Genomic DNA, 27927 nt, shown 5'->3' with positions numbered 1-27927 from the left:
CACAGATGTTTGGAAAAGTGGCTGACTCAATGAAAGTAATCATGACTCTGCCTCTCTGATAATGAGATGAGATGTTATGAATGTGGCCACTAGGTGGTATGTCAAGCCAGTATGTTTTAGAGTTGTAAAATTTGTTAGGGATGTTAATGCTGAGCTCACATCTTTATTTGACATTTTTAACCCATGTATATTTATGCTTTTATGACAATTGTTTTTGCAATCCAGTTAACAGAATGTTATGATCTCATCAGATTGATCACACAGGCAATAAAGTAAAAAAGATTCGAAAATTTAAATATTTTTTAATGTTTAATGTTGAAGTCATTTTAGCTAGTCCTTTCCCAGTTGCTCTCAAGGCCATCCCCAGCCAGTCCGACTCAGGCCAGCCCCGCTGCTCGTATCATTGTGGAAGCAAGCGTGCTGCAGAGGGCTTTTCAGGGAGTGAGTTTCCACAGGCGAGTCAGGCCTTTCTTTCAGGACACATGTGGTCTGACTTGAACGTCTAGCCATAAGTTAGCAGTCAAGCTCTGTAATAATTGACATCGTCTAAGGACTCTGGAATAATTTAGATGATAGGAAATTTGCAATATTATATGGAGAATTCCATTCTATCCTTTACCTAGAGCCTCCTAATAGTAACACGTCAGCACCATTATTGATACCAGAGCATTGACATTGATGCAGTCTTCTACAAGGATTGGAGCTTGTTTGATTGTTGCCAGTTTGGTTCCTAATACTCCTTTTCTGGTCCCAAATCCATTCCAGGAGCCCGCATGTGTTTAGTTAGCAGTGCCACCTTATTCTCCTCCAGTCTGCTATGGGTCCTCCTCACTCTTTGCCTTCCATGATCTTGAGACTTTTGAAGATCAGATACTATGGAGAATGCTCCCAGATTTTGGCTTGTGTAAACGTCTCCCGTCGGTAGTCTGCCAGGTGTCTGTACATCTTTTATTTCCCTTTGTAATTAATAAGTGTCTTGTGGGGAGATTCTTTGAGGCGTTTTGCAAAGACCCTTTGTCCTTGGACTGTTACCCTCTCGTCTCTGTGTCCACTGGTGGTTCTTGCCCTCAGCAGTAGTTCTGGGTGTTTGTTTGCTCAGTGGTGACTTGCTGTTTCCATCAGTCCCTCTACATCTATTACTTGGGAGTCTATTGTCAGGAAAGGCTATCCCTTCGTCCATTGACTTACTCATTCAAATACTTGTATCAGTATGTTGTGTGCTTGTTCAGTTCCTTTGAATTGGTTCCAACACAGCGGCTTGTCCAGCCGAACAAAACACTGCCCAGTCCTACATGGACTCAGCGATATGAGGGAAAATTTTAAAATGTGGCAAAATGGAATGAAAAGACAGTGGAGTTGACACAATGGATGTATGGATGGATTGCGATAAGAGTTGTACGAGCCCCCAATAAAATGATTTTTATTAAAAAAGTGGAATTTTCCCACACACTTTCAAAGCACCTTCAAATTTATTTTGTGGGTTACAACCCAGTGTTAGTCAGTGTTTTCTCAAACTGTCTCAGCTTGGATAAGTGTCTCTTTCAGGGTGGTTTCTGTATCCTATCAGAAAGTTTCCATGACGTTTGGAACAGCTCTTACTTTCTGATGCTGCAGGCTCTCTTGTGTTTTCCCCGCCTCAGCTTGAGGCACCCTTCTTGTGCTGCTGCTTTCGTCAGAGAATGGGACTTACAAACCAAGATTTGGGCATAGGTGTGTGTACATTCCGACCAAGGTGTCATTATTTCTAGGCCTAAGGAACAAAAGGCTCTATTCTAGCAAATTCCTTTTCTCAGGATTCTGTGATCTTGTTCCATCCTTTATATACAGGCATAATTAATTACCTCTTTTCCAAGAGGCCTTGGTGGCGCGGTGGTTTAAGTGTCATACTTTTAAGCACAAGGTTGAAGGTTCAAGCCCGTCAGCTGCTCCCCGGGAATAAATGAAACTACCTGCCCCTGTGAAGAGACAGGCTCAGAAACCCTACAGAGCGCTTCTGCTCCGCCCTGCAGGGTCTCTGTGAGTGAACCGCGGTCGACTTGGTGGCCAGGGTTTATGTGATGTAGTGTTATTTTGTAGCCTCCCCCATCACCTCTGTGTCCTTAACTATTTCATACGTAGTATTTTTAAAGGCATTCTAATCCTGCCCCATATTCATGTTAGTTTAATCATCCCTTTTCATTAGATGTTACTGTCTTAGCTTGCAGTAGCCAGTGCTGTCTTTGTACTTGCACAAGGGACTTAAATGAGATTGCTGTTGTTGTTAGATGACAGCTTTTTCACTCTTAATCTACAGATGGAATGAATGGCTAGAAATCTTGCCAAACTAAGCTGAGAAAAATGAACCCTCAAAAGAGAAAAAAAATCTTTTAAAACACTGAATAAATGCCAACATAATTTTCACATATATTTAAAACTGTATCTAATTTATGGTTTAATATTTTAAATAAATCAGAACTTAACCTCCCTTTAGGACTTCAAAAATAAAGCATCTAAGAGCATCATGTCTATTTGGGAAGCAACAAAACTTGAGGAAAGTTGCCGTAGGCATTTCCTACGTGTCCAGTGTCAGTACAGAATGAAAATAATTGTATTCAATTTCTCTCCAAGGGGAAGAAGTATCAGGATCTGATATCAGTGGGTCAGAGGAAGAGGAGGAAGAGGAGGGTGAAGTTGGCGAGGACGGAGAGAAGAGGAGAAAAAGAAGGGGTGAGTTCTTCACAGTGACCTGACCTGCGGAAGTTAATGGGCTAGCCGTTCTTACAATGATTAGGTGCTGTGAACCTTCTTGTCATTTTTAGTGATGGTAGCAATTGGAACAAAAGGCATACTGACCGCATGATTTTTTCCCCTCTTGCACTGGCCTCCTGTCTACAGGGAAACATTCTCCCATATATTCAGTTACTTTAGATTTTACGGTGATAAATTTCTATGATAGTGGTAACATTTTTTAACATTGGGTACTGTTTTAATCAGCTAAGAACTTTAGTCTATATCTGGGTATTATGGTGTTTTTCTTCAAGTAATATTAGTCTTAAAAATCATTGAATTTTTTAAATTGTAAATTTATGTGGGGATGTTACCTTTTTAGTATACTTTTTTAAACTAAGGTTTCTCTTTTTTAAGCATGTTTTTCTTTGAAATTAATTTACTTTGCTATTGAGAGTATTAAGACACTGGTTTAAGTTTATTCTTTATAACATGTGTTCTCATTCTCACCCCCTTGTGGGATATTTATTACCAATTGTAAGTTAAGACTGTGTGTGTGGTGATAACGATATAGAGTAGCATGCAAGAGACATAATGGCCTGTATTTCAGATGTTTTTACCCAAATATTTATTTCAGAATTCTCTTCCATTAATCTGGATCACTGTTTTCAAGTTGGTGTATATTTTGCTTGTCTTATTAAAATGACCTTGCTAAAAATTAAGGCCACCATTTCTTGATCCAGAGCCCCATATTTAAAACCTTAAAGACTCCGTAATGTCAAATGGCCAGCGAACACATGACTTAGAGCAAGAGTTGGCAAAATGGGGCTTATGGGCCAAATTTGGGCTGCCACCTGTTTTGTGACTAGAACCTTATTGAAGTTGCCATGCTCACTGGTTGATGCGTGTTTTTTGGCTGTTGCATGTTAAAGAACAGAGATTCATACAGCATTAGTCTCACAAAGCCTAAAACATTATTACCTCACTTTTTATAAGAACATTTGCCAACCTCTGACTTAAAGGAAGCATTTTGTGTTTGTATCTATATTTCCCTAATTTTTTTCAAAACTAAAGCAGATTCTGGATTTTTTAAATAGCAAAGATTGTCATGTTTAACATGTTAAAATATTTAATAAACCTTCCCAGCCCTTTTCAAAGTTTTGCCATGAAACCTTGGGTCTGGTAGTGTGATATTTTGGAAGTGAAAGAGCAAACTCGGAGCCCGACCACCCACCCTAGCTGTGCTGTGTCACAATAGACCTGCACTGTGGTTTTCAATGCTGCTTTTTAGGAAGCACGTTGCAGGCCTTTCTTCTGAGGTATGTCTAGGTTGGGTTAGCAGCTGAATTCATTAACTATTTGCATCACTGGGGGACTTCAGTCTGACTATAAATACAGGGTAATTTGACATGCTTAAATTGCTAGTTCTGTGTGCACTTTTAGTCCCTGGGTGGTACAGAAGTCAGGATTTGGGGGTTTGAGTCCACACAGTTACCTCACAAGAAAGGCCTGGTGATCCCTTTCTGAAAAGCAGTCAGCCATCAAGCCCCTGAGGGGGCACCATGCCACCCCGACACATGCAGGGTCGCCATAAATCTAAATGTGCTCAGCAGCGACTGGAAAGGACGTTTTTAAAGTTTTAATATTCAGTCCTTTAGCTTATCAGTCCAAATAGCTTACTAAGACTTAAGTATCACTACATACTTATTTTTTATTCTTGTCACATCCTCCTTCTGAAATATTTTATTTTGGGTTGGTCCTGGGTTTTCCCACGAGAGTACACACGTCAAGGAACACAGGCCCTAATTCCCTTGCATGGCTTGTGAAGTGGAAACTGCTTGAGAGTGGTGATGAGCGGGGCAGACCCAAGTCCTGGTTCTTGAGTACAAAGCTGGACTGTTCTCTAAACTCCGTTCTTCTGGAGGTGACCCCCCCGTGGATGTGTTCGTTTCTCGTTCCTCTTCCTTGGCTCCAGTGGGCTCATTTCTTTGTCTTCCAGGAAGTGGCGGCAGCAGTAGTGCAGACTCCGCATGCTCTGTGATAGAGAAACCTCTGGATAAGTTCTTGCCTCGTGAGTGGCAGCTCTTCTGTTCTCTCACAGAGCTTTGGCTTTTCCATACCCCATGGGCTTCATCTGAGAAATGCTGCCCCGCTCCCTGTCATGACTTACGAATACATGTTGGACTTCTCCGTAGACCAAGCATGGGTTGATCCTTCCCCTCCCCTCATTGCTTCCAGTTACCCATAATCTTTAAAACATGCTGAAGCTGATGCTTGAGACAGTGGAACAGAGATTCATGATGTTGCAGTTGAGATAATGTAAAGAGAGCTAGTAAGCTGGGCAAAAGAGTAATTCTTATTCTTTCATATATTTTGATGATTCTGTTCTAATCCTCGCCAGCACAAGGGGCATGCAGTTACAAATGCTGCAATTCTGAAAGCGTAAACTTTATTTGGAAGGTGCCATTGGCCATTAGAACGTATCTTACCATTGAAAAGACTTTATACTTTGGTGGGTATCCTGTTCTTAGGAATAATTTACGGTAGAAAGTTTCCAAATTAAGAAGAGGGGGGATAAAAACAACCATAAAGTTTGAAGCAAGTAAAAATAAATTCAATGGTATTTTATTTCAAATGACCATTGATTTCTATTTCTAAATCATCTGATCAATTTTAAGAGAGCTTTCCAAGGTGGGCTTAGAGAGTTTAAACCAGTGAGAAGTATATGCAGAATCTATCTAGACTTATCTCAGACTCCTTTGTAAGCCTTACCTTAATGAGTTAAATTGCTATTTCGTTTTCAGAAGAAAGAGATGGTTTTCTTGTGCTAGCGTGCAGCTTACTGTCTTTTCGAGCATTATCCACATACTTAACCCTTTCCAAAACTAATAACAAGAACACTTGGTCATTGTTCTTAGCTTTTGAACTTCCTTGATGAAGAACATTTCCAAGAATCTTCTTCCCTATTGATAGTTACTAAGCACTTTTTAAAAACAAAATGATTACTTTTAGAAGGTAATTGAAATTAAAACATAAGAAATTGATTTGGGAACCGTACACAGGTGTATTATAAGCCGCAAAAGGCAAGAAAAATGTCTGAGTGAGAGACACTGTCATTTACCGTACCTTGCTGTTTTAAAGCTTACCTGAATTCTTTAAAGGCAATCGTGTTCAAGTGTGTGTGGGAAAGACGTGGCACTCTGCTTGCTCAAGACTCACAGCCTGGGAGACCATCTGGGACAGTTCACTCTGCCTGCAGGGTGGCTGTGCGTCAGACTCAGCGGGGCAGCAGGGCGTGGTTTTGCTTTATTAAAGTTTGCTCTGAAATGAATTGTACTTTTTCAATTCAGGAAGCTTTGGCTACTGTCTGCATACCTGGCCCATAACCTACTTTTGTTGTGACGTGGGTGTGCTGGTGCGGTGGAGGGTGGTTCCCCAGGCATGCGGTTGCTTCATGCACTGTGTCTGTGCGCTCCCTTTACAAATGGGAACGGCCTTCTTATTTGTTAGGTGTCCCTCGCTTGAGTCATCATTTGGTCATTCACTTCTATAGGATCATTGTTACAGTTGCTTTTAATCTAGTAGAAGGAATGTAAGTAAGTTGATTATTATGTAGGTGTGCTTCACTTCAGGTAATAACTATTCTTCTGAAAAAATTGCTTATAAATCAAGTTGGGAAATCAAACCACTTTCTGACTGCATCGGGAGGACTTTTTAGCTTTAAAAAGTCTTCATTATAGTGCTTGCTTTGGCGGCACAGACACTAAAAAGTCCTCATTATATTCTTCTGTTAAGAAAAATGTAAATTACTATAACCAAATTATCTGTTTAGTTGGTTGAGGTTTTGTGCCAGATTTTCTTAACGAGGGGCCTACCTGTAATGAATCCTTACACTGGAAGGAGCATTGAATTGGAACATTTGGGGACTGACGAGTGTGAGTTTTTGTTACTTTAAAAAATTGGCTTATTTTTTCTGGCTTACCCTTTTAGACAACTTTCCAGGTCTTAGCAGGTTCCCAATTCCATGCCTGCCGTTAATATAAGCACCTGGTCCTATGATTATATTTGCAAGAGTTTGGGAGTCAGTGTAAGCTCCTGAGATTGGTTTGAATTGCAATCTTAGATTAAATTAATTGTATCCTGGCTTAAAATGTTCTTTTTACGTGGGCCCTATTTCAGTTTTGGTAATGATATGATTTGTTTCTATGCTACTCTGTAAATGAATGCTATTGTGCTTTTGTCTTGTTTTATAAAAGAAATAATGTTTTCCTTTTTTTCCCTCCTCATCTCTGTGCACATGCTTCCTGTCTGCGACTTGCTTACTACTTCTTATTGCAAGATCAAGCAGGTTGGTGTGATTGATTTGCACTCCACTCGCTACAATTATTTATCCCATCAAGAACTTTATTTAACTACATTACATTTTCTTAAAATTTAATTTTTGTTAACAAGGTAAGTATTTGTCATTTAGACTTTAAAATATCCTTCATGGATAACTTAGGTTTTCAAAAAAAAATTTCAACAACTCCTTTTTTTGTCTAAATTCTTTTCAGACCCATGAAATCAAGTCTTGGAAATACAAATTAAAGAATCTCCCATTCAGATATTTCTCCCCTCGCCCCTGCCCCCCCATCCCTAGCCAGGATTCCAATGCCTGGGGGGGTCTATGCCCAAGGGTGCTCACGTCATGAACTTGACATGAATTGAATTAATACCTTCTCGAGAGTCTTCCACTTAACTCCCCTTTGCCAAAGCTCCCCACCCTCACAGTTTAGATGAGTGCGTACGCAAGAGGCAAAGGGCACTTTAAAATCTTACTACTCCTGTTGGGTTTAATGAAGATAATTCACTTCTTTTGTTTCCATTTATGTGCCTGAAATTTGGTCCTGAGCTCTATCATGGAGCATTAGAAAAGGTTTTTCTGGTTTGTTGAATGAGGTTTTGTTTTATTATTAAAAAATATATATATATATGGAAGTACTTTTAATGATGCCACATTTTAAAATGTCGGCTTAGGAGAGAAGGCACCCTGGTAGCTGTGGTTTAAGCTTTGGGCTGGTAACTGAGGGGTTGGCAGTTCAAATCCTCTAGCCGCTCCATTACAGAAAAATATACAGCCTTGGACCTTGTGAGGAGCATTTTTGCTCTGTCCGATCAGCTCGCGATGGATTGAATTGACTTGACAACAGTGGGCTTGGCTTCAGAGAAGAGGTACATACTCACGTTCAGTTTAAAATCGTCTTTGAGGGAAAATACAAGTATTTGTCCAGAGTGACTCTGGTTAGAATCATACGTTACCAGCATGACGGTAGAATTTAAACTTGGCTGTGCACGCATGGCCATCTTCATGGAAATGACCAATAAGAGTTTTGCTCTGAATGGTTTTAAATGCCCAGGGCCATTCAGACACAGTAGCAAGCCCTCAATAGGTGTGTACATTTGTATTTCTACATATAAAATGTTGCGTTGCATCTTGATAGGTTTTGCAACTCTAAATTTTTAACTGCTAATAATACTCTAAAAGTCTGTCAATGTTTGGATGTTGAACAGATCATTTTCTTTAGTATCCATGTCTTCACAAACACATATTTTATCTTAACACATTAGCCTTTTCTTCTTTAAATGTTTGTACTTCTGAAGCGGAGAGGAAGTGACAAGTTTTTAAATGCATGCATTTGCTTTACACCTGAAACTTTTCCCTCTCACATTTCTATATTACTGACAGGAAATCCTTTCTAGGAATTCATTAGAAAGAGTGATTTATTGGTTTTTAAAAGTTATTTTTGAACGTTATTTTTGGAAGCTTCAGTACAGGGTGCCAAAAATGACCACAGAAGTATTTCTCCAACCTGACTTTTGGAATGCAATGAATCACACCACACCAGAGCATGAATTTGGATCGGCGCTTTTGTTTCATCTTTTATTTAGCGTCTTTGTTTTGTGGCTTCAATTTGTTTTGGACTTACATTTCTGTAGAAATGCAAGGTAATGTATTTTAAACCCTTAAGGTTTATGATAATAACTTTGTCTCCGAGAACGAAAGCCTAGGGGTGAATATGTGTCATGGTTCCTAGTAAAAGCGTGTGTGCATATATATATATCCATCATAATTATATATATCCGTCCATCATAATTACTTTTTACCTCTCTCTTCTTGGCAAGCTAGAGGGGTTGGCTGGTGGGTGGAGGTCTTAGAAGCCTTTCCTTTCCTGTTGTCGCCTTCGCTGGAGCAGCTCTAGCGGTGTCCTGGTTTGCACAGGGCTTCAATCCACATGGTCCGTCGTCACCAGCAGCTGCTCTCCTCTCAACTCCAGTGAATAGTTGCCATCTCAGAATCCCCAGTGGGTGGCAGCAGCGAGTGTGGTTGGTTTTGGTAGTCTGTGGGAAGGATGTTGGGAATGCCAGAAAGCTTTCAGGAGGGCGTCTGACCATCTCTACGAGACATTTGGTCAGTTTTCTGAAGGAAAGTATGTTTCTAAAAGATTGCAGTACCAGAAATGAATTCGCTTTGATTTGGTTTTAAAAACCAGTTTAATAGGCTGTTTGTATGCCCTCCTTTTGATCTAATAAACTTGTATTGAGTGCCAATTTATATGTATATGAAGCATTCTACTAGACATAATCGAAAGAGTTAATTGAAAGGTGTCCTTCCAACCTGTCGTATTTCATAGTATTTCTATTCGTTTTGACACATTTATTTTTTACTTAAAGAGCTTATTGTGGTCTTGAATTTGGTCCTTTATAGTGCTATATCATGGCAGCTGAGCGCTGTAGAATGACTGAATTTCTATGTAATTTTAAATAGAATCTCTTCCCTTAAAACTACAATGAAATAAAATAACTCCAAGTAATTTTATTAATAATTTTAGAACTCCGACAGATGCAGATTATTTATTGATACAAATTCTGCCCGAAAATTTTACCTACTTATTTTATACCTATATGTGACTTTTATTTATGCATTTGCTTTTGATTTTGCAAGAGATAATTTGAGAAAACACTTGGTTTTATACCTGTTTATGGGAAAAAGTAGCTCAAGCATTGTATTTCAACCTACATGTGCTATTTAAGGCACATAAATCTGCTTTTCACGTTTATTTTGGTTTTTTGTTCATTCTTCTGCTCATCTGTTCGACTGCTCTTTCGTTTTTGTCTTCCACTGCCATCACCCGGTTCGACAACAGTCTGAATGTAGCTATTAGGTAAAAGCTCTTCCAGAGCACAGCAAGTAGGTATAGCATTTGTCCCTGTGGTTTCCTTCAAAGGCTATTTTTGTTTTGTATTTTTGAGTCATCTAGGTGGTTGTGCATGGGATAATCTACACACTCATTTTTGTGATTGTGTCCATTAAATAACACAAATAGGTAAAAAGAAGGTTTCTCCAGATAAGATGGTTGAAATGCAAGCAAAAATTGATGAGGAGAGGAAAGCACTTGAAACAAAGCTGGACATGGAGGAGGAAGAACGGAACAAGGCCAGAGCAGAGCTGGAGAAACGAGAAAAGGATCTCCTTAAGGCACAGTGAGTAGGATTGAACTGAGATGAATTCGTGATTTAAATTTTTAGTATTTTTCAAAAGATACACTGTGTTACAGGGAATCCAGGGCAGATGGTCCCTTCAGGACCAGGGGTGTGAGTGGCGATACTGGGAGAGTAGAAGGAGGGTGGGTTGAAAAGGGGGAACTGATTACAAGGATCTACATGTGACCTCCTCCCTGGGAGACAGACAACAGAAAAGTGGGTGAAGGGAGATGTCGGACAGGGCAAGATATCACAAAATAATAATTTATAAATCATCAAGGGTTCAGGAGGGAGGGGGAGCGGGGAGGGAGGGGAATATGAGCTGATTCCAGGGCTTTAGGTGGAGAGCAAATGTTTTGAGAAAGATGAGGGCAATGAATGTACAAATGTGCTTTACCCACTTGATGTACATATGGATTGTGATGAGTTGTATGAGCCCCTAATAAAACAATTTAAAAATTCTTTCTAGAAAAAAAATATACACTGTGTTAGTCTGGGTACGTTAGAGAAACAAATCCACAGAAACGCGTATGTATAAGAGAGAGTTTTAGATAAAGGGTAAGTGCGCTTCAAGAAAACATCCTAACCTAGTGCTGCCCAGGCCCACAAGTCCAACATTAACCCATATGTCCAACACCAATCCACAAAGTCCTCCTCCATCTCACAAAACAGACACAATGATGCCGACTGCAGGAGGAAAACTGAATTAGTGAATGTGTAAACATCTCAGCACTGGCAGGGGTCTCTACACGGCTGCTCCAGCACCCAGGGCTGCATCGGGGTAGGTCCATGCGGCTTCTCCTCAGGGATGCCTTGCAGGAAGTGAGCCTTGCCAGCTGAAGCAGGGAACTGGCTAAGGCAGCTGCATCCTGGTCCAACAATCAGAAAGCAAGAGGCCTGAGAACTAGAATGGCGAGGCTCACCAAGCCATTTATCTCTCCGCCCTTCAGTTAACCCCACGTGTTTATCGGCCAGGTTGGCACAATAAACCTTAACTATCTCATCCACAAACAAGAAAAATGAATCGTAAGTAAATAGCTTGAATTTAGTCTCCAGTAGCTATGGTCCTAGATATGAACATCCAACTAATGTGCATAGCCCATAGTTACAAACCAGTCCCTGTAAAAAATATATATGTATATATGTGTGTGTGTGTATATATATATATATATATATATACATATGTGAGTAAAATAAATCATCCAAGGACAAATAATATATGGTCTTTTATATAAAACATCAAGAACAGATATACACATATAAAGCAATGAGTTTTGCAGGATACCAGGGATGCAAAACAATGAAAGGAGGAAATAATTTTCTGTTTGTTATTGTTGGTGTTGGGAAAGACAGTATCTAATATAGGTGAAGACTACAAAGGTCCCAAGGTAAATGAAGATACTAAGAAATATGGAAGATAATAAGGAACAATTTCAATAAATACTCCAGAGTAAAATTTTGCAACAACAATAATGCAACCAAAATGTATGTGGTTTGTGTGGGCATATGTATCTAGGACGGCACATGTGAGTAGGTGAGTATGCATGTACAGGTGAATGTATATGTACATACATGTGTATGTGTACTGCAAATATGATAGTATCTATGAAATGTGTTAATAAATATTAAACCCCAGTTGTCCATTTATTTTACTCTGATGGCTTCCATTGTTGGTGTGATGCTGGAAGCGATTCTATCCAGAGTGAAGAGGATTCTCCGCATAGCTTCCAGACGAAGACTATGAAGAAGGAGTAGGCTGTCTACTTCTGAGGCATTAGTTCCTGAAAACCCTATAGATCGCATCAGAACACGGTCAGAGATAGTGCCAGGGCCCCTCAGGTCAGAAGGCACTCAGAATATTCCTGTGGAAGAGCTGGCTTCTTAAAGTAGAGTCGGCCAGAATGACATGGATGGAATAAAACCTCAAGACCTTCATTTGCAGATGGGGCAAAACTCAAAATGAGAAGAAACAGCTACAAACACACCTATTAATAATTGGAACCTGGAGTGTAGGAAGTATGAATGTAGAACTGGAAGTAATCAAAAATGAAATGGAGGAACACAAAAAGATCAATGACATAAACATTAGTGAACTGAAATGGACTAGTATTGGCCATTTTGAATCATGCAATAATAGGATTTACTCTTCTGGGAATAACAAATTCAAGAGGAATGACATTGCATCCATTGTCAGGACATTCCAAGAGCTAGATGTAAGTGCTGTCTGTGATAGAATACTAGCTCTCTGCATACAAGGAAATCCAGTTAGTACAACTTTACTCAAATTTGTGCACCAACTACTAAAGCTAGTGAAGACATTGAAGATCTTTACCAACGTTTTCAGTCTGAAATTGAAACATGCAGTCAAGGTGCATTGATCATTGTTGGTGATTAGAATGGAGAAATTGGAGACAGAAGGAACAGTAGTGGGAAATAATGGTTTGGGTGATTAGCAACAAAGCTGAAGATCACACGATAAGAGTTTTGTAAGACCAGTGACTTCTTCATAAAAAATGTCTGTCTGCCAACAACGCAAAAGGTACACGTGGATTTCTCCAGATGGAATACAAATCAACTGGATTATATCTTTGGGAAGAGATGATGGAGAAGCTCAATATCAGCATCTCAAGTGAGGCTAGGGACTGACTTGAGATGCTGATATTGCTCGTATGTAAGTTCGGGATAAAGCTAAAGAAAATGAAAACAACTCTATGAGAGGCAAAATACAACCTGGCGTGTGTACCACCTGAATTTCAAGAACATCTTAAGAATAGATTTGATATTTTGAACACCAGTCACAGAAGACCTGATGAACTGTGAATGGCATCAAAACACCATTCCGGAAGGAAGCAAAGGTCATTAAAAAGACAGTAAAGAAAGAAAAGATCCACATGGATGTCAGAAGAGACTCTGAAACTTGCTCTTAATCGTAGAGTAGTGTGTGTTAAGCCGGATGGCTAGAGAAACAAATCCAGTGACACTCATATGTGTGTAAGAAAGTACTTTATAGCAAAAAGTAGTTGTCAAGGAAGTATACCAGTCTACTTCAACTGAAGTCTGGAAGTCTGATGCTAATTTACAAGTCCTTCAGACTCAGCCATGTGCAATGATGAAGAATGCAGGAAGATCACAGGCTGGTGGATGCAGAGTTGTATGGACACAAGGTCAGTGGGAAAATGGCAGGACTCCAGCAGCTCTCAGGGTCTCCAGCAAGCAGGAAGGTGAAGTGGGAGAGATGGTCCTGCTTATGAGAAAGCCATGCCTCCCAAGGGGACAGCACCAGGCTGTGACCTCATGGACAGGTTTGATTCCAAACCCTAGCCAGGAGTGTCTGGTTGACATAAAATCATCTGACTACCATAACTAGCTAAGGCAAATGGGGGAAATGATGAAGTCAAAGAGCTGAACAGAACATTTCAAAGGTCAGCTAGAGAAGACAGAAAACCAAATAGGAAGAAAATGCTTTCAGCATATCTTAAACTAAAAGAATTGAAGTTGCATATTAAAAGATTATTATATCAGCAAGATACTGAAGGGTGCAGGAAGCATCAAAAGAAGACGGAAAGAATATACAGAATCACTGTACCCCAAAGAACTAGCTGACATTCAACCATCCCAAGAAGTAGCATTTGATCAAGAATCAGTGGTGATGAAGGAAGAAGTCCAAGTTGCACTGAAGGCATTGGTGAAAAAGGCTCCGAGAATTGACAGAATAGTAATTGAAGTGTTTCAACAAGCCGGTGCAGCACTGGAAGCACTCACTGTTTTATGCCAAGACATTTGGAAGACAGCTAATTGGAAGAGATCCAAATGAGAAGATTATAGAACAATGTCATTGAAGTGAAATTTTCACGCAAGTGAAATTTTGCTGAAGATCATTCAACAAGGACTGCAGCACAGCACATTGACAGGGAGCCACCAGAAATCAGGCCAGATTCAGAAGTGGACATAGAATAAGGGATCTCATTGCTGGTGTTAGATGGATCTTAGCTGAAAGCAGAGAATACCAGAGAGATGTTTACTTGTGTCTTATTGGCTACGCAAAGACATTTGACTGTGTGGATCATAACAAATGATGGATAGCCTGGAGTAGAATGGAAATTTCAGAACAATTAATTGTGTTCATGTGGAACCTGTGTGTCCATCAAGAGACAGTTGTGCAAGCAGAACTAGGGACTGCTGCATGATTTACAACAGGAACGGTGGCCATCAGGGTTCTATCCTGGTCTCAGGCGTATTCAATCTGTGTGCTGAGCAAGTCATCAGAGACTGGACTACATGAAGAAGAATGTGGATTGGTGGAAGGTTTATTAACGACCTGGGATATGCAGATGACACTCTTGCTGGTTGAAAGTGAGGAGGACTTGAAGCACTTGCTGATAAAGATCAAGGATTGAAGCCTTAAATATGAGCTATATCTTAAAGACATTTTGCACAACAGATTCACCCAATGCAGTGCGTCTTTTGATTTCTTGACTGCTGCTTTCCTGAACACTGATTGCAGATCCAAGCAAGATAAAAATTGACTAAATCTTTTCTCCATGTATTGTGATGTCACTTATTGGTCCAGTGATGAGAGGATTTATTTTCTTTAAATTGCTGAAAAACAAAGACTTTGAGGACTAAGGTGCACCTAACCAAAGCCATGGTGTTTCCAATTGCTTGATATGCATGCAAAAATTGGACAACAAATAAAGAAGCCCAGAGAAGAATTGGTGCATTGAATTGTGCTGGCTAAGAATTTTGAAAGTACCATGGATTACTAAAAGAACCAACAAATCTGTGTTGGAAGAAGTACGGCCAGAATGTTTCTTGAGCTATCTTCTTAGATTAGACTGGCAGAGGACATCATGCTTCGTAAAGCAGAGAAGCAGGGAAAAAGAGGAAGACCCTCAACAAGATGGAATGACACCCTGGCTGCAACCATGGGTTCAAACGTAACCGTTGTGAGGATGGCACAGGACCAAGCTGTTTGGGGTTCAGTTGGTCATATGGTCACTGTGAGTCAGTACTGACCTAACAACAACCAAAGGACACATTAAACCTCATGGGAGAGGGGAGATTACAGTTATGGGCATTACCAAAATATAATCTAACATCTCATGGAATTGGTTTACTGAGTTTGAAGGTTTGCCACCACACCATGGTCTTGGTGTAGCTTGGTCAGCTGCCATAGTTGAGTTCATAAAAATAATGTTATACATCCTAATTTGGTGAGTTGCACTTGGGGGGTCTTATAAACGTGCAAGTAGCCATCTGAGATTCAGCTATTTTTCCCATATAGAAAAAAGGAGAGTGAAGAAACCTAACACTTACAAAGAAATAAGTCCATATGACTAATATCTAATGGCCTCGAGAACTACAGCCTCTTCTAGTTTGAGACCAGAAGAATTAGATGATGCTCGGCTATCATGGCTGCCCATGTTGTCCAGGGCACAATAGAAGGTTGCAACTAGAAGGACAGGAAAATGTAGAACAAAAAGAAAACTAAAGAAGGGGAAATTGCTTTTTTAAAAAAGGCAGATTTATTGGATTGCAAGAGGCAATAGGAACCCCCAGACCATTACCCCAAAATACCTTGGAGCTTGGAATTGATGCCATTGTAGCGGTTACCTTTCATGCAAATAGAAGATTGGTTTATAAAGCAGACATCACCATTGAATACTGTGCTGCTTTACATTTATCGATTATATGAGACTAAGCATTTATTGTAAAACAAAAATGAGACCGTACAGTGCTGCTGGGAAACTCGATTAATGGAAATAGAACAGAAGAATAGAAATAAAGAGAAAGCCAACATAGTGTGATAAATGTAGTCAATGTCTGCAGCGGTATAAAAATGGTTAAATAGTTCCCCCTACAACTATTTAAGGGAAGATGAAGATGAAAGGAAAGATGAATTTAAAGGACTTAAAGGTAAAAAATAAAATTTAAAAATAAATAAAGGACATGAAAAAATGAAGCAAAGGAAAACCAGACTCAAGGAAGCAGTTGATCAGAGGATTAAAGGACGATGTACCATAGCAGCCTCCGACCTGAGGTCTGACCACTGTCAACTGGGAGCACAGAAGAAGCAAGGTAGAATGAGTAAAAATTATCAAATAAAATTCAAATGCAGTAAAACTACAGATTCCTGGTCATAAATACTAGAAGGATGAATCCCATCCCTGTGACCATCACTGAAAGACAATCTTCTACCTTGAAACTGAAGGTACTGCCATAGGTCACCTTTTAGCCTGTTAATAGATGGCCTTGTAAATTAGACAGTGATCCCCAGGAAGAGTAGTCTTTAGAATAGAAGGGGGTACCAAAAAAAGGTCAAAAAACTCTGTCCCTTTTTCAGAGCTTTCATGGCACGCATTTTCCCTGCTGGGCGAGCATCCAGCAACTTCCTTTGAGTGAGTGCCCCCAGTGGCATCGCCTGGGAAGATTCTGGTCGTGGTGAATATTTTCAGAAAAGCAGTGTAGCTCAAACCTTGTTTTTTTGTGATGGCCAATTTAAGAGAATAGTGCGTACCTGTGAAATTTTGTTTCCTGCTTTGGAAAAATCCTGCAGAATCTGTTGTGTTGTTGAACACAGCTTACAAGAACAGTGTTATGGGGGGGAAAGTATGCAAGTGCTTTTCTCAATTCAAAAAGGCTATGTCGATTCTGGACATCCCAGTCAACATCCCCAAATGGACAAAAATGTTGACTCGAAGTGTACTTGGAGTTGATTCCCCCAGGTCAGACTGTTAATCAGGCTTCCTCTTTTAGAGGTTCTGAAAAGATAGCTTAACAGTGTGCAACAAAAAAGGCCAGATTTGTGCCAGACTGTGGGCTGATTTTACCACCACGGCAGTGCACCTGGTCACAGCCATCTCAGTGTGCCAGTTTTTGGCAAAAAAGAGATGCCTCTTTTGCCCCACACACCTGACTCACCTGACCTCTCTCTGCGACTTTTTTTTGTTTCCACAAATGAAGAGGGACGTGAAAGGACAATGATTTGATGGTTTCGAAGAGGTGAAGAAAAAAACAAAAACGAGGTAGCTGCTGTCAACCATCCAAACAGGAGTTTGAAAAATGTTTCCAAGAGTGGAATCACAGATGTGACAAATGTATTAGGTGTAATGGAGAGTACTTTGAAGGTGATAATGTTGTTTTGTCAAAAAAAAAAAAAAGTATATGCCGTATATACTCGTGTGTAAGCCGAGATTTTCAGCACCAAAAAATGTGCTGAAAAACGGGTTCGGCTTATACACAAGTCAGTGGTACCCCAGTGAGGTGTAACATCTCGCGGGTGATTGCCATTCCTCCATTGTTTGTTCAAAGCCCTGCTGACACTGCAGAGCTTTGAATGTTTGTTTACTCACATCTAACCAATCAGAACCATCCTATGATGTGGACTGCTCCAATTCGCAGAAGCACCCATAGTGATTCACTTAGGAGGGCAGCTGAACTGGTAAGGATGTGTCTGTGGCTGCACTCCGGTCTCTCCCACCTGGTCTCTGTTAATTCACATCCTGCATCCCCCGCCTGTACGGACTCCCCCGCCCTCCCAGTTAACGGGCCAGGGGTGGGGCATGCCCATGAAAGTTCTTTTTCAAAGTCTTGTTTTTTCATCCTATTAGAAATGGATACTCTTAAACCAAAACAAAAACGCCAGTCATATGAGGCTGGTTTCAAAATGAAGGTTGTGTCAAGAGCAGAAGAGAGCAATAGCAGTATTGCAAGTAGGGAATTCTGTGTTGACGAAAAGCAAGTGAGGGAGTGGCGGAAAATGAAGGCTGACTTGGAATATATTCCAAAGCTAAAAAAGCTCATCATGGTTTAACGTCTTTTTATGGGGCTCTAGAGTGAACTGCATAAATGGGTTATGGAGTGTCGCCAAAATGGTTACTGCGTGACATGCATGGGAATTTGCATATGTGCTCTACAAATGGCTAAGGATGACAAATAGAAAGCACCAGGCATTGAAAATTTTGCTGCGTCAGCAGGATGGTGTACCCCGCTTCATGAATAGGTTTGGCCTACTATGTTTGAGACAAAGAACAAAGATTTCCCAGAAATTGCCACAAGACCTTGAAGAAAAAATTATGTCATTCCAGTCATTTATTATAAAACAAAGAAGGATTTATAATTATGACCTGGCAGATATTGGGAATATGGATGAAACTGCCATGTCTTTTGATCTTCCAAGCAACAGAACTGTGGCAAGTTTAGGAGAAAAAAACATTTTTCTCAGAACCACAGGAAATGAAAAAAAACCCCAAATACTTTAAAGTTGTTCTGTCATGTTTGGCTAATGGTACTAAGCTGTGTCCTGTCATTATTTTTGAAAGAAAGACCTTGCCTAAAAAGATCATTTTCCCACCAAGAATTACTGTGCGTGCACATGTTAAAGGCTGAATGGATGAAGACTGAACAAAAAAATGGCTGGAAGAAATTTGGAACCGACAACCAGGAGCAGCCTTAAAGAAAAAGCCATCGCTACTTGTTTGGGATATGTTCAGAGCCCACCTATCGGGTGACATAAAAAAAAATTGGCAAAATCTAGTAAAGTTACTTTAGCCGTTATTCTAGGTGGGCTTACATCTGTACTGCAGCCTCTGGATGTATCTTTGAATATGCCTTTTAAAGATCATGTACGAAGGATGTGGCATGAATGGATGTCATCTGGTCAAGCCACACTAACAAAAGGAGAAAATCTCATGAAGCCTGACATAGAGTTAATAGCAAAATGGGTTCGAGATGCATGGGAAGACATTCCAGAAGACATGGTGCGACGTGCCTTCCAGAAATGTAGTATTAGTAATGCTACGGATGGCAGTGAAGACTGCGCTTTGTATGAAAATAACAGCAGTGATGGTGATGGTGATGATGGTGATCTCAGTGAGGACAACGTCTATGATGACCTCACACCAGCTGAAGCTCTGCATTGGGATACGGATGATGATGATGAATCCAGTTTTGAAGGATTTTAACTCTACATTTTAGTTTGGTTGCTGATTGAGCTCAGGGAATAGTACTCTTAAGGTATCATTGTTGATACCTTACTGTTTTTGTTGAACCTATTTTCCACTTACTGTGCTGGTTTACTAGTGTTAAATTACTTGTCCTTTTATTTATGTTTTTTATTCAAAATAAATATTTAAATACATTACCCCACTGATGTCTCAATTTTTAGTAATTTTATTTTTATTTGTTTTGATGATTGAAACTCAGCAATAGCTTCTGCATTTTCTACCCTAGGCTTATACTCGAGTCAATCTGTTTTTCTGGTTTCCCAGGTAATAATTAGGTACCTCGGCTTATACTCGGGTCGGCTTATATTCGAGGATATACGGTATATAAAATATGTAGCTTGGGGGGGTGGGGTTGTGGAATCTGGGTTTTGGAGGACTACCCTCTTGTAACCCTCTATTTGAGATCAAAAGGGCAATATTTACATAAAACCCAACTGGGCAGGCAGCAGGGACAGGGACACCAGAGGAATGGAAATGGAGGACCAGGTAGGGAAAGGGGGAACGGCAGCCACTGTTAGGGAGCAATTGGTGTGTGAACTATTCACTGGAAAGTAATTTGCTGTGTAACCTTACTATAAAGCACAGTATCTTATTTTAAACAACAAAGACTTAGGAACAGCATCAGTTGGTGATATGGAGACCACTGAATAACTTCTTGTAAGGAGCCTGGTGGTGCAGTAGGGAAGTGTCCAGGTGTTAACCGAGAGCTCAGCACTTTGAACTCCCCCACCCCCCCACCCCCAGTTGCTCCAGCAAAGGAAAAACCTGGTGTTTTGCTCCCAGAAAGACTGCCGCCTGGGGAATCCTGCTGTGCCCCATAGGTTCACTGTGCAGCACTGGAAAGGACAAGCTGGCGTGCAATAGCAGCAGCAGACTTATTTTTAGATAGAATGGTTTCACTGTGTGTGGTATGAGTGTTTTTAAATGCATATGTATCTTTTTATTATTTTATCAGAAAGAAACAGAATTTTTGAATTGGCGATGAAATCTTACATGAATGCTGCAGAATGTTGCAAATTGGTAGAAATGTTACATAACTGTAGTTCTGTTTCAAAAGTGGATATCCGAATTCTTGTTACATGTTGGAAAATGATAGAAACAGTATAAGATTAATAAATGAAACATTATAGAGCATCTTCATTCTAATGTGCAGACAAGAGCATCAGTCTTTGCTGGAAAAGTTATCTGCACTGGAGAAGAAGGTGATTGTTGGTGGTGTTGATTTATTGGCGAAAGCCGAGGAACAAGAGAAACTTCTTGAAGAATCTAACATGGAGCTGGAAGAAAGGCGGAAGAGAGCAGAGCAGCTCCGCAGAGAGCTTGAGGAAAAAGAGGTATTGCGACTTTGTTTCTTAAGTTTTTGTCTGCTATATTTAACTTTTCTAGGAAAAAGCTAATTATCTTTAATCTTAACGAAATTTTACAGAAGATTATGAATTGCTCTGAAAGATAATTAATGCTTATTTGTATCATCAATAAAATGATTCAATTAGTGATTTAATGAAGACCATGATTCTGAAGCGTGTCCGCTTTTGTCACAGCAAGAACGCTTGGATATTGAGGAAAAGTACACCAGCTTGCAGGAGGAAGCACAGGGAAAGACCAAGAAGTTGAAGAAAGTCTGGACTATGCTGATGGCTGCAAAATCTGAGGTTGGTGTTACAGTAACTGCCGTGTCGCTCCAATCGTCTTTCATTTAATTTCTTAGATTAAGACACCCCAAGGAGTTATAATATGCCCTTACGCTTTTGAAGAAATAACATACTTCTCTTTTATGTGCTGTTTGAGGTTTCAGCTGTAAGCTGAAAATGCTTCTTTGCCTATCTTCATTGCGATAACAGGGACGAGGGGCTAGTAGATAGTCTCAACCCCTCTGGTGTTTTTTGTGGAAGACGTGAGTCAGCCCTCATAAGGCCTGTGTCAGAGGGAGCCGTTTAGTTTTTCATGTATGTCTCTTCTGAATATTTCCATGACTTCTCTGGTAGATGGCCGATCTCCAACAAGAACATCAGAGGGAAATTGAAGGTTTACTGGAGAACATTCGACAACTTAGTCGGGAGCTTCGACTTCAGATGCTTATTATCGATAACTTTATACCTCAGGATTACCAGGTACCAGGGACATTTTCTGACCAACATGCTTGGTGTCAGTTGTCTGGCTAGATTAAGGACCAAGGCAATATAATTTCTATTTTAATTGAAGTAAATATGTTCAGTTTAATACCAACTCAACATTTCTTTACTAATACCATCACATTTCCTTCAGCTGTTAACCTTTTCTTAGCACATTACTTGCTATTTGAGTATCCACATAAGGCTTCCTCAACCCTTTGCAGGATCTCAGATCTGTGTAATTGCATCCAGCTGCAGGGTTGTTCAGTCATCCAACAACCTTTATCATGTAACAGGAGTCCTGTGCGCATAATGCTTTCTCTGCCGGTAGATGTTAATCCTTACAACTAGTATAATTTTAAAATCTGAGCTTCTGTTTTCTTAACTGTACATTTCCATCTTCCTAGTCTATTTTTGTAAACTTTAAGATACTGACTTAAAAAAATCCATTAAAAATTAAAGTAAAAAAAATCCATCTTGGATCTCAATGTAATTTTTTAAAATTTTCTAAAAATACACCGTGGTTCTTTGTTTTTTGTGGGGAACATACATAAATAAATAAATAAATAACCAAGGAATCCTTGGTTCGTGGTACATTCTCCTTTTTGGTCCTTGGCTGGCCTGGATTTGTTGAATTTGTTATTTTATAATGAACTGTGGTGAACTCATCTCCAGAAAGAAAGCTAGGACCCTGAAAGTCACCTGCGTGTAACCCTCCCTTCTTCCCTGTCTTTGCCTTTTCCAACCCAGGCCCTCGTCCTGAGCCCCAAGCACCTCGCTCCCTTGCTTTCTCCTTTCATGTAGTGTAACTACATCCACATATATGTTCCTAACAAGTATATCTGTTAGTTTGAAGATATATATTTAAATGCTAGTGCAATTTATAAAGACGATGTCATGTATGAAGTGATGTAATAGATTTTAGTATCATGATTTTTTTTTAATATTTTAAATGATACTAAACATTAAAAGTAGGTTTTACCTCTATTGAAAGGAAATGATTGAAAATTATGTCCATTGGAATGAAGACATAGGAGAATGGCAGCTAGTGAGTATTTCCATTTTCTGAGATTTTTACGGGGTACTTCCTGTGGCCTAGGACTTGTGCTGCATGGGGAAGGAGGTGGTCAGAGAGGAACTGGACGAGAACTGAAAAGGAATGATGATAAATTGATTTTCTGATTAACTGTGAAGTAATCACGCAACAGAAAAAGTATAGCTCGGGGCTACATGGGACTGGTCGACCTCAGGATCCCCTTCTGTTCCAACATGCAAAGCATGTTTTACAAGTGTAACTTTGGGGCCTTGTACAGTAATTTGCTTTATTAACAGTATATGAAGATGATTCTCTAATTAAGACAATTCTCTCTTCCTCTTTTTTGAGAAATGTGTTGCCTATACAGGAAATAACATGAGGAAGCAGACCCCCGTACCTGATAAAAAGGAGAAAGACGTAAGCATGCTTTGTTTTGTTGCTAACTTCAGTTTTGTTGTCATTGTTGTTTTTCTGTAGAAATTCAGGCCATTGAATCGTGATCAAGCTGACATGGTTAGTCAGCTCTGTGAAAAAATGGACTAAACTTTTTGGGAGTATAGGCTGTAATGTGCGGGTGATCATTAGGACCTTTCCGTCCACGTTCAGTCATAATGGCAGGCTCTCATGAAGTCAGTCTGCCCTCTGGTCCTGGCTCTGGTGGGCGGGAATGTGTCTCCTCACAGCCTCCCTGTTCTGAGTCAACAAGGAGTGGCAGCATCTTTAGGGAAAGCAACGGTTATCTCTACTTCTGAGAAACTTTATTATCAGCACGTCTTCATTGATGTATCCAACACGTGGTGCAGTCTTCAGATGTTAGGGATTCGTATTGAGATCTGAAGATGGTATCTTGGAGACATTTATGTGGTCTTGTCTTGTAGGCTTTCCCTCTGGGAGTGTGTTCAGTCTTGTCAATCTTCCCCACACTGGCTTAGCTTTCTCCTTTGAAAGTGGCTCGTCTCTGTTTCTTTCATAGCCCTTCGAGGTGGACCTTTCCCATGTGTATCTCGCCTACACAGAGGAGAGCCTGCGGCAGTCCCTGATGAAGTTAGAAAGGCCACGGACTTCAAAAGGAAAAGGAAGGCCGAAGACCGGGAGAAGGTAAAGACGGTCCTCTAGTCACATGGCACGAAGGCTTTGAGCTATTTTAATTAGATAACAGTTCAAGGAAAGGAAATGTGTTTAGTTCACATGATAACTACTCTGGCTGATATATTTAAGAACAAGTCAAATTTTAATCCATTGCCTTTAAGAAATACTGAGCTAATTTTAAAATTATGTAGTTGATATTTACATAATTAAAATCCGGCAAAAAAAATTTAAAGGCCTCTAACTTCTTCAATCCTTCAGGGTAATAGAATTTATTTTCATGGTTCACTTTGTTCTTTCCAAATATATAATAGATCACCCGTGACATTTATTCATTTCTTTTTAAATTTTTTTCTTTTCTTTTTTCATTCATTTCTTCATGATTCTGCTCAGCAGCTTTTATAATTGTTGAACTTTTAAAAGTTAACACTTTTTCTCCCCTAGTTAGACTCCCAGATTTTCAGGTGATTAATTTTTCTGTCTTACACTTGATCTTAGCCAAAAGGCCGAGAAGCGATAATTTTTCTGTCTTAAACATAGTGCAAAAACCTCCTCAGTTATGAGCTGGGGACATCTTCTCTGCGAGGGTGCTCCCCATGTACATGACATGGGTCTGGGACACTCCCGTGTAAGACTCCAGCTGGGACTGGTTTCTCCCCTCCCTCCCGTCCCCTCAGGGCTGCCCAGCCTGCATTAGGCTAGGGCTTGGGGCTCTTCAAGTGGTGGGAATTAAGACTCTCCCCCCATACTCATACCCCCCATTTTAAATACATGTGCTTTTGAGTTACATGTAGGGTGGAATTGTGTGTTTTCAATATTTTCAGATTTCATAATCTTACAAAGACCTAGCCATTCTAAATTTGGTATAATTGAATTTGGAGTGGACACAATCAGTTACATATTATTAAGTATACCCATTTTTACATTCTTTATCATTTATGCCTGGTACAACATGCATGTAATATTTCTGAATTTTGAAGCAAATCAATTATAAGAAAAACCAATCTCTCCATCTGTTTCCACTCTTAACTGAGATACTTTCCTTTCTACTCTGCCACCAGGAAAACAACACGTAGGCGTGGTGGTAAAACTTGCCTCAAATTGTAGGCTGAAAAACAGAAAGTGATGGAGGCCAATGGGAGAGCTGTTCTGTGTCAGCAGGGGGCTGCTGCTCTGTCCCTAGGTAGTGTAGTGGTAGGAATCGAGGCTCTGGTTTCTGGAACAAGGTTATTTCCATGAAGTCTCTCAGTTTTTCATCACTTAAAAAAAAGTGTGAACGTAAAACAAACATACTGTGATCACTCATTTAAACATGTACTTTTTGGTTTCAACACACCAAAATAAACAAATGGGGTCACCATTTGGGTGAACCAAGCCCAGCATCTCTGGACACTAGAATTAGCCTGTCCTGTCTTGGAAACCCTATGGAACTGATAAGGTGGCCACAAACATTAGCAAAAATATACTGTAAGTGGTTGTTTAATAGTTTACATGATGTATCTCATTAGCACTGTATGTTTTAATGTTCTGAGCAAAATTGCAGTAAAGAACGTATTAATGTAATCGCAATTCCTGCATATATATCTGGGAAGAATTATCTTGGATGGTTTGTGTCTCAGAATTTTAACTGACCAAGCCTGCACATTTAGCTTGCCCTGGAAGAGGTCATCATCAAGGACTTAGCCCAGTGTCAGAAATGATCACTGGCCCGTCCCCTGACCACTCAAGCCTCACGGGGTGTGTCGCCCCAAGCCTCCCCAGGCTGTCAAGGGTGGCCGTGAACTGATCACATGACACTTTCCAGTCAAGCCTCACCCGTATGTCCAGACTTGGTGGCCACTCTGTGTGGTCTAGCAGCTGGTGGGGAGTGTTGGCGTTTGAGTCTCTGAGGAGCGAGTTCACGTTTCCTTTCCTTCTCCAAACAGAAAGCGGTCCACCAAGCCTGACGCTGTGATCGACTCTCTACTGCAGTAGACGTGAATGCTCCTAAGTCACAGTCAAAACGACTGCTCTTCTAACGCCTGGACGAAACGAACTGAAACCGCCTGTGTCGTTTTGAATCATGGAAGCTGTCAATTGTGGACTATGACTGGAAATCAATTTGCCTAATGCCTTTTAGCGTATATCTATTAAGGTAATATAACATGTTAACATTGTACAAGTAGCAATTGTTCAGATTGTCCTGCTTACTCTTCAGTTTGAAGTTGGGGAGCTGCCTTTAGATGGATGAGCCTGCGAGCCATTTACCCACCTGGAGTGAGAGACCCGAACACAAACGGGGCGTGTCAGGTTTGCACGTGTGAATTAGCAGATCCGACTGTCCTGTGTCGCACTGTTACATTTATGTGGGCTGCGTGTCTAAGAAATGACTCTCAGCCGCTTCTCCCACCCTACTCCTACCCTGCCCAGCCCGCTGAAGTAGTCCCAGTTGTTAGACCGCCATTGAGTGCAGTTTATGTATGAGATGATGGATCTCAGAGCTCTTCTGTAGAAACACTTGTAATCTGACAGTCAATTTCCAGAAGTGTGTACACGTTATCAAAAAAAGAGAGAAAAACATGTCTTATCGGAATCTCTTCTGACCTTTTGGGGGCCACTTTGGAGTTAAACCAGATGGGCTTTTTTTTTATGACTTTGTGTTCTCTTGAAACATTGAATTGTAGCTGGGGAGTCATCGCTGCAGGAAACTTAAACACTGGTTGCTTGTGATATTTGCCTGCTTGTGGGGTTTGCTTGCTTGCTTGTTTGTTTAATTCTCTTGAACTTTGACACTTGAACATCTTCCTGTCTCATTTTTAAGTGTTGACAGAAATTGCTCAGTATTTTGGAATTGAGAAAGGCCTCTCTGCTTTGCAGAAAATGCAAAAAAGACATTTTGTTTTACTTTTAAACAAAAAATATTCTTCCCCAGATTTCTTCTATTTGCGAATCCAGTTAGGACGGCATTCCTAGAATAGGAAAATGAGATTTACTTTGTAGTCAGAAGCGTCGTCATGGAGCAAATTGTTCTTCACTGACCGTTCCCCAAGCGTTTCTTTTATTTGGACAGTGACGCTGCTCCCGGGCCGCCGGCCTGGTCCTCTGTGGGTGTTCAGAGCACATCCTTTTTTCTGGGACGTGTTGGATGAAAACTTAGTTTTTATTCAGTTTACATTATTTCAGTATGTTTGGCTGAACATTGGTTGATCATTTTAAGAGCATGTGTAGAGTGAGGGTGAATGGTGTACTAGGGCATGGTTCAGAGATGAGTACCAAGTGTCTTACACGTGGTATCTCTTAGGTGATCCAGATGGCAATTCATTGTCAGCCTTTTCTGTAGTGGCGTGTAAGACGATTCAGAGTTGATCACTGTACTCTCTGGGGCATTGTGTAGGTACTGTGAAGACTTGAGGTGAATTTTATGTCTTGTAAAAGTTTTGTGTGAGCAGGATATCTTTGCACTTATAAAATGTTCTTGATCGTGCACATTACTTCTGTTAGTATTTGCCGTAGAGAAATATTAATTTTACCGGTAAGGGGGGGTTGGGATTAATGCTTCGTCTTTGAAGTCCATGTTTCTATCCTTTACCAATCTAGCTAATAGAACCAACATGATGAATTTTTGAGTTAAGCTGTAAAACATTATAGAAACTCTAAGCCGTTGTTGTTGGATTTTTGTCTATTTTATGCACCATAATAATAAAAAGAAATCTATGAAAAGATGAAATATTGAAGGATTCTTAAAACATGCTGTCTTTAGCAGCTTCTAAAAAGCATTTCCATTACTGATTGTCCCAGATAGGCATTAAAGATTCGTTTTATGGGCTAGCAAAATGGAATGCTCCAGCCAGGCGTGACTATTGATAGGAAAACACAGGGCACAGAGTGGAGAGCCTGCCACCAAATCAGTCCTGTGGTTTCTTCACGTTTCTTGTGCTGTGATCACAAATGAACGATTTGTGACTGCAGTGTTAATTTTACTAAAGGAAACAGTTGAATAAGCATGCTCCTTCTCTGAGGAAAAATATGCAGATTTAAAATGAGCGGCACATGTGTATAATGAATTGTTGAATGTATATTCCTCCTCTTTTCCTTTTAATTTAAAAAGCAATATTTATTTATTAAAAAGAGCCTTGGTAGAATGTTTACTGGTCTCTAGTGTCTTCTTTATTAATGCATGTCATTACATGTTTGATCGTAGGGTACTGACAGACAGTAGTAATCCCCTTTTCTGCTTAGAGCCCCTTAAAGGGTAAGATTAACTGAGGGTGGTCTAGAGCTTCAAGTTTATTCCACAGCAGAGTCCCTTTGATAAACTGTCTGTTTTTCTGGCAAAAAAGGAAAAGAAAGTTTTTTCCAGCAAAATTTTAAAGCTACATTTTGGGGCAGGGAGATACCATTTAATCAATAACACTTTAAAATTATGATTATGATTTTCTGTGTGGGTTGTTTTGGATGGGTTTCTGTCTTGTTTTGTTTCTGG

The 27927-nt window shown here is 40.1% G+C and overlaps 1 protein-coding gene across 2 annotated transcripts in view; it reads left to right on the top strand.

Annotated features, from left to right (window-relative positions):
• The window catches only part of KIF3A (kinesin family member 3A), a 46685-nt gene extending 19095 nt beyond the window's left edge, over window positions 1-27590 (top strand). Inside the window, exons 9-19 of one of the 2 annotated variants that reach the window (XM_075541530.1) lie at window positions 2608-2706; window positions 4706-4777; window positions 7046-7054; window positions 10071-10227; window positions 20386-20566; window positions 20774-20884; window positions 21218-21343; window positions 22338-22391; window positions 22728-22796; window positions 23353-23477; window positions 25391-27590. In XM_075541530.1, coding sequence (XP_075397645.1) covers window positions 2608-2706; window positions 4706-4777; window positions 7046-7054; window positions 10071-10227; window positions 20386-20566; window positions 20774-20884; window positions 21218-21343; window positions 22338-22391; window positions 22728-22796; window positions 23353-23477; window positions 25391-25439 — 1052 coding nt within the window. In that variant the 3' untranslated portion in view covers window positions 25440-27590. The remainder of the gene's footprint in view (window positions 1-2607; window positions 2707-4705; window positions 4778-7045; window positions 7055-10070; window positions 10228-20385; window positions 20567-20773; window positions 20885-21217; window positions 21344-22337; window positions 22392-22727; window positions 22797-23352; window positions 23478-25390) is intronic. The other variant, XM_075541529.1, reaches the window with a different exon arrangement.
• The last annotated feature ends 337 nt before the right edge of the window (window positions 27591-27927 follow it).

Source organism: Tenrec ecaudatus, chromosome 2 (genome assembly GCF_050624435.1).
Source record: "Tenrec ecaudatus isolate mTenEca1 chromosome 2, mTenEca1.hap1, whole genome shotgun sequence".
NCBI lineage: Eukaryota > Metazoa > Chordata > Mammalia > Afrosoricida > Tenrecidae > Tenrec > Tenrec ecaudatus.
The sequence above is the reverse complement of the archived record's forward strand: the minus strand, read 5'-3'. Positions and strand labels throughout refer to the sequence as shown.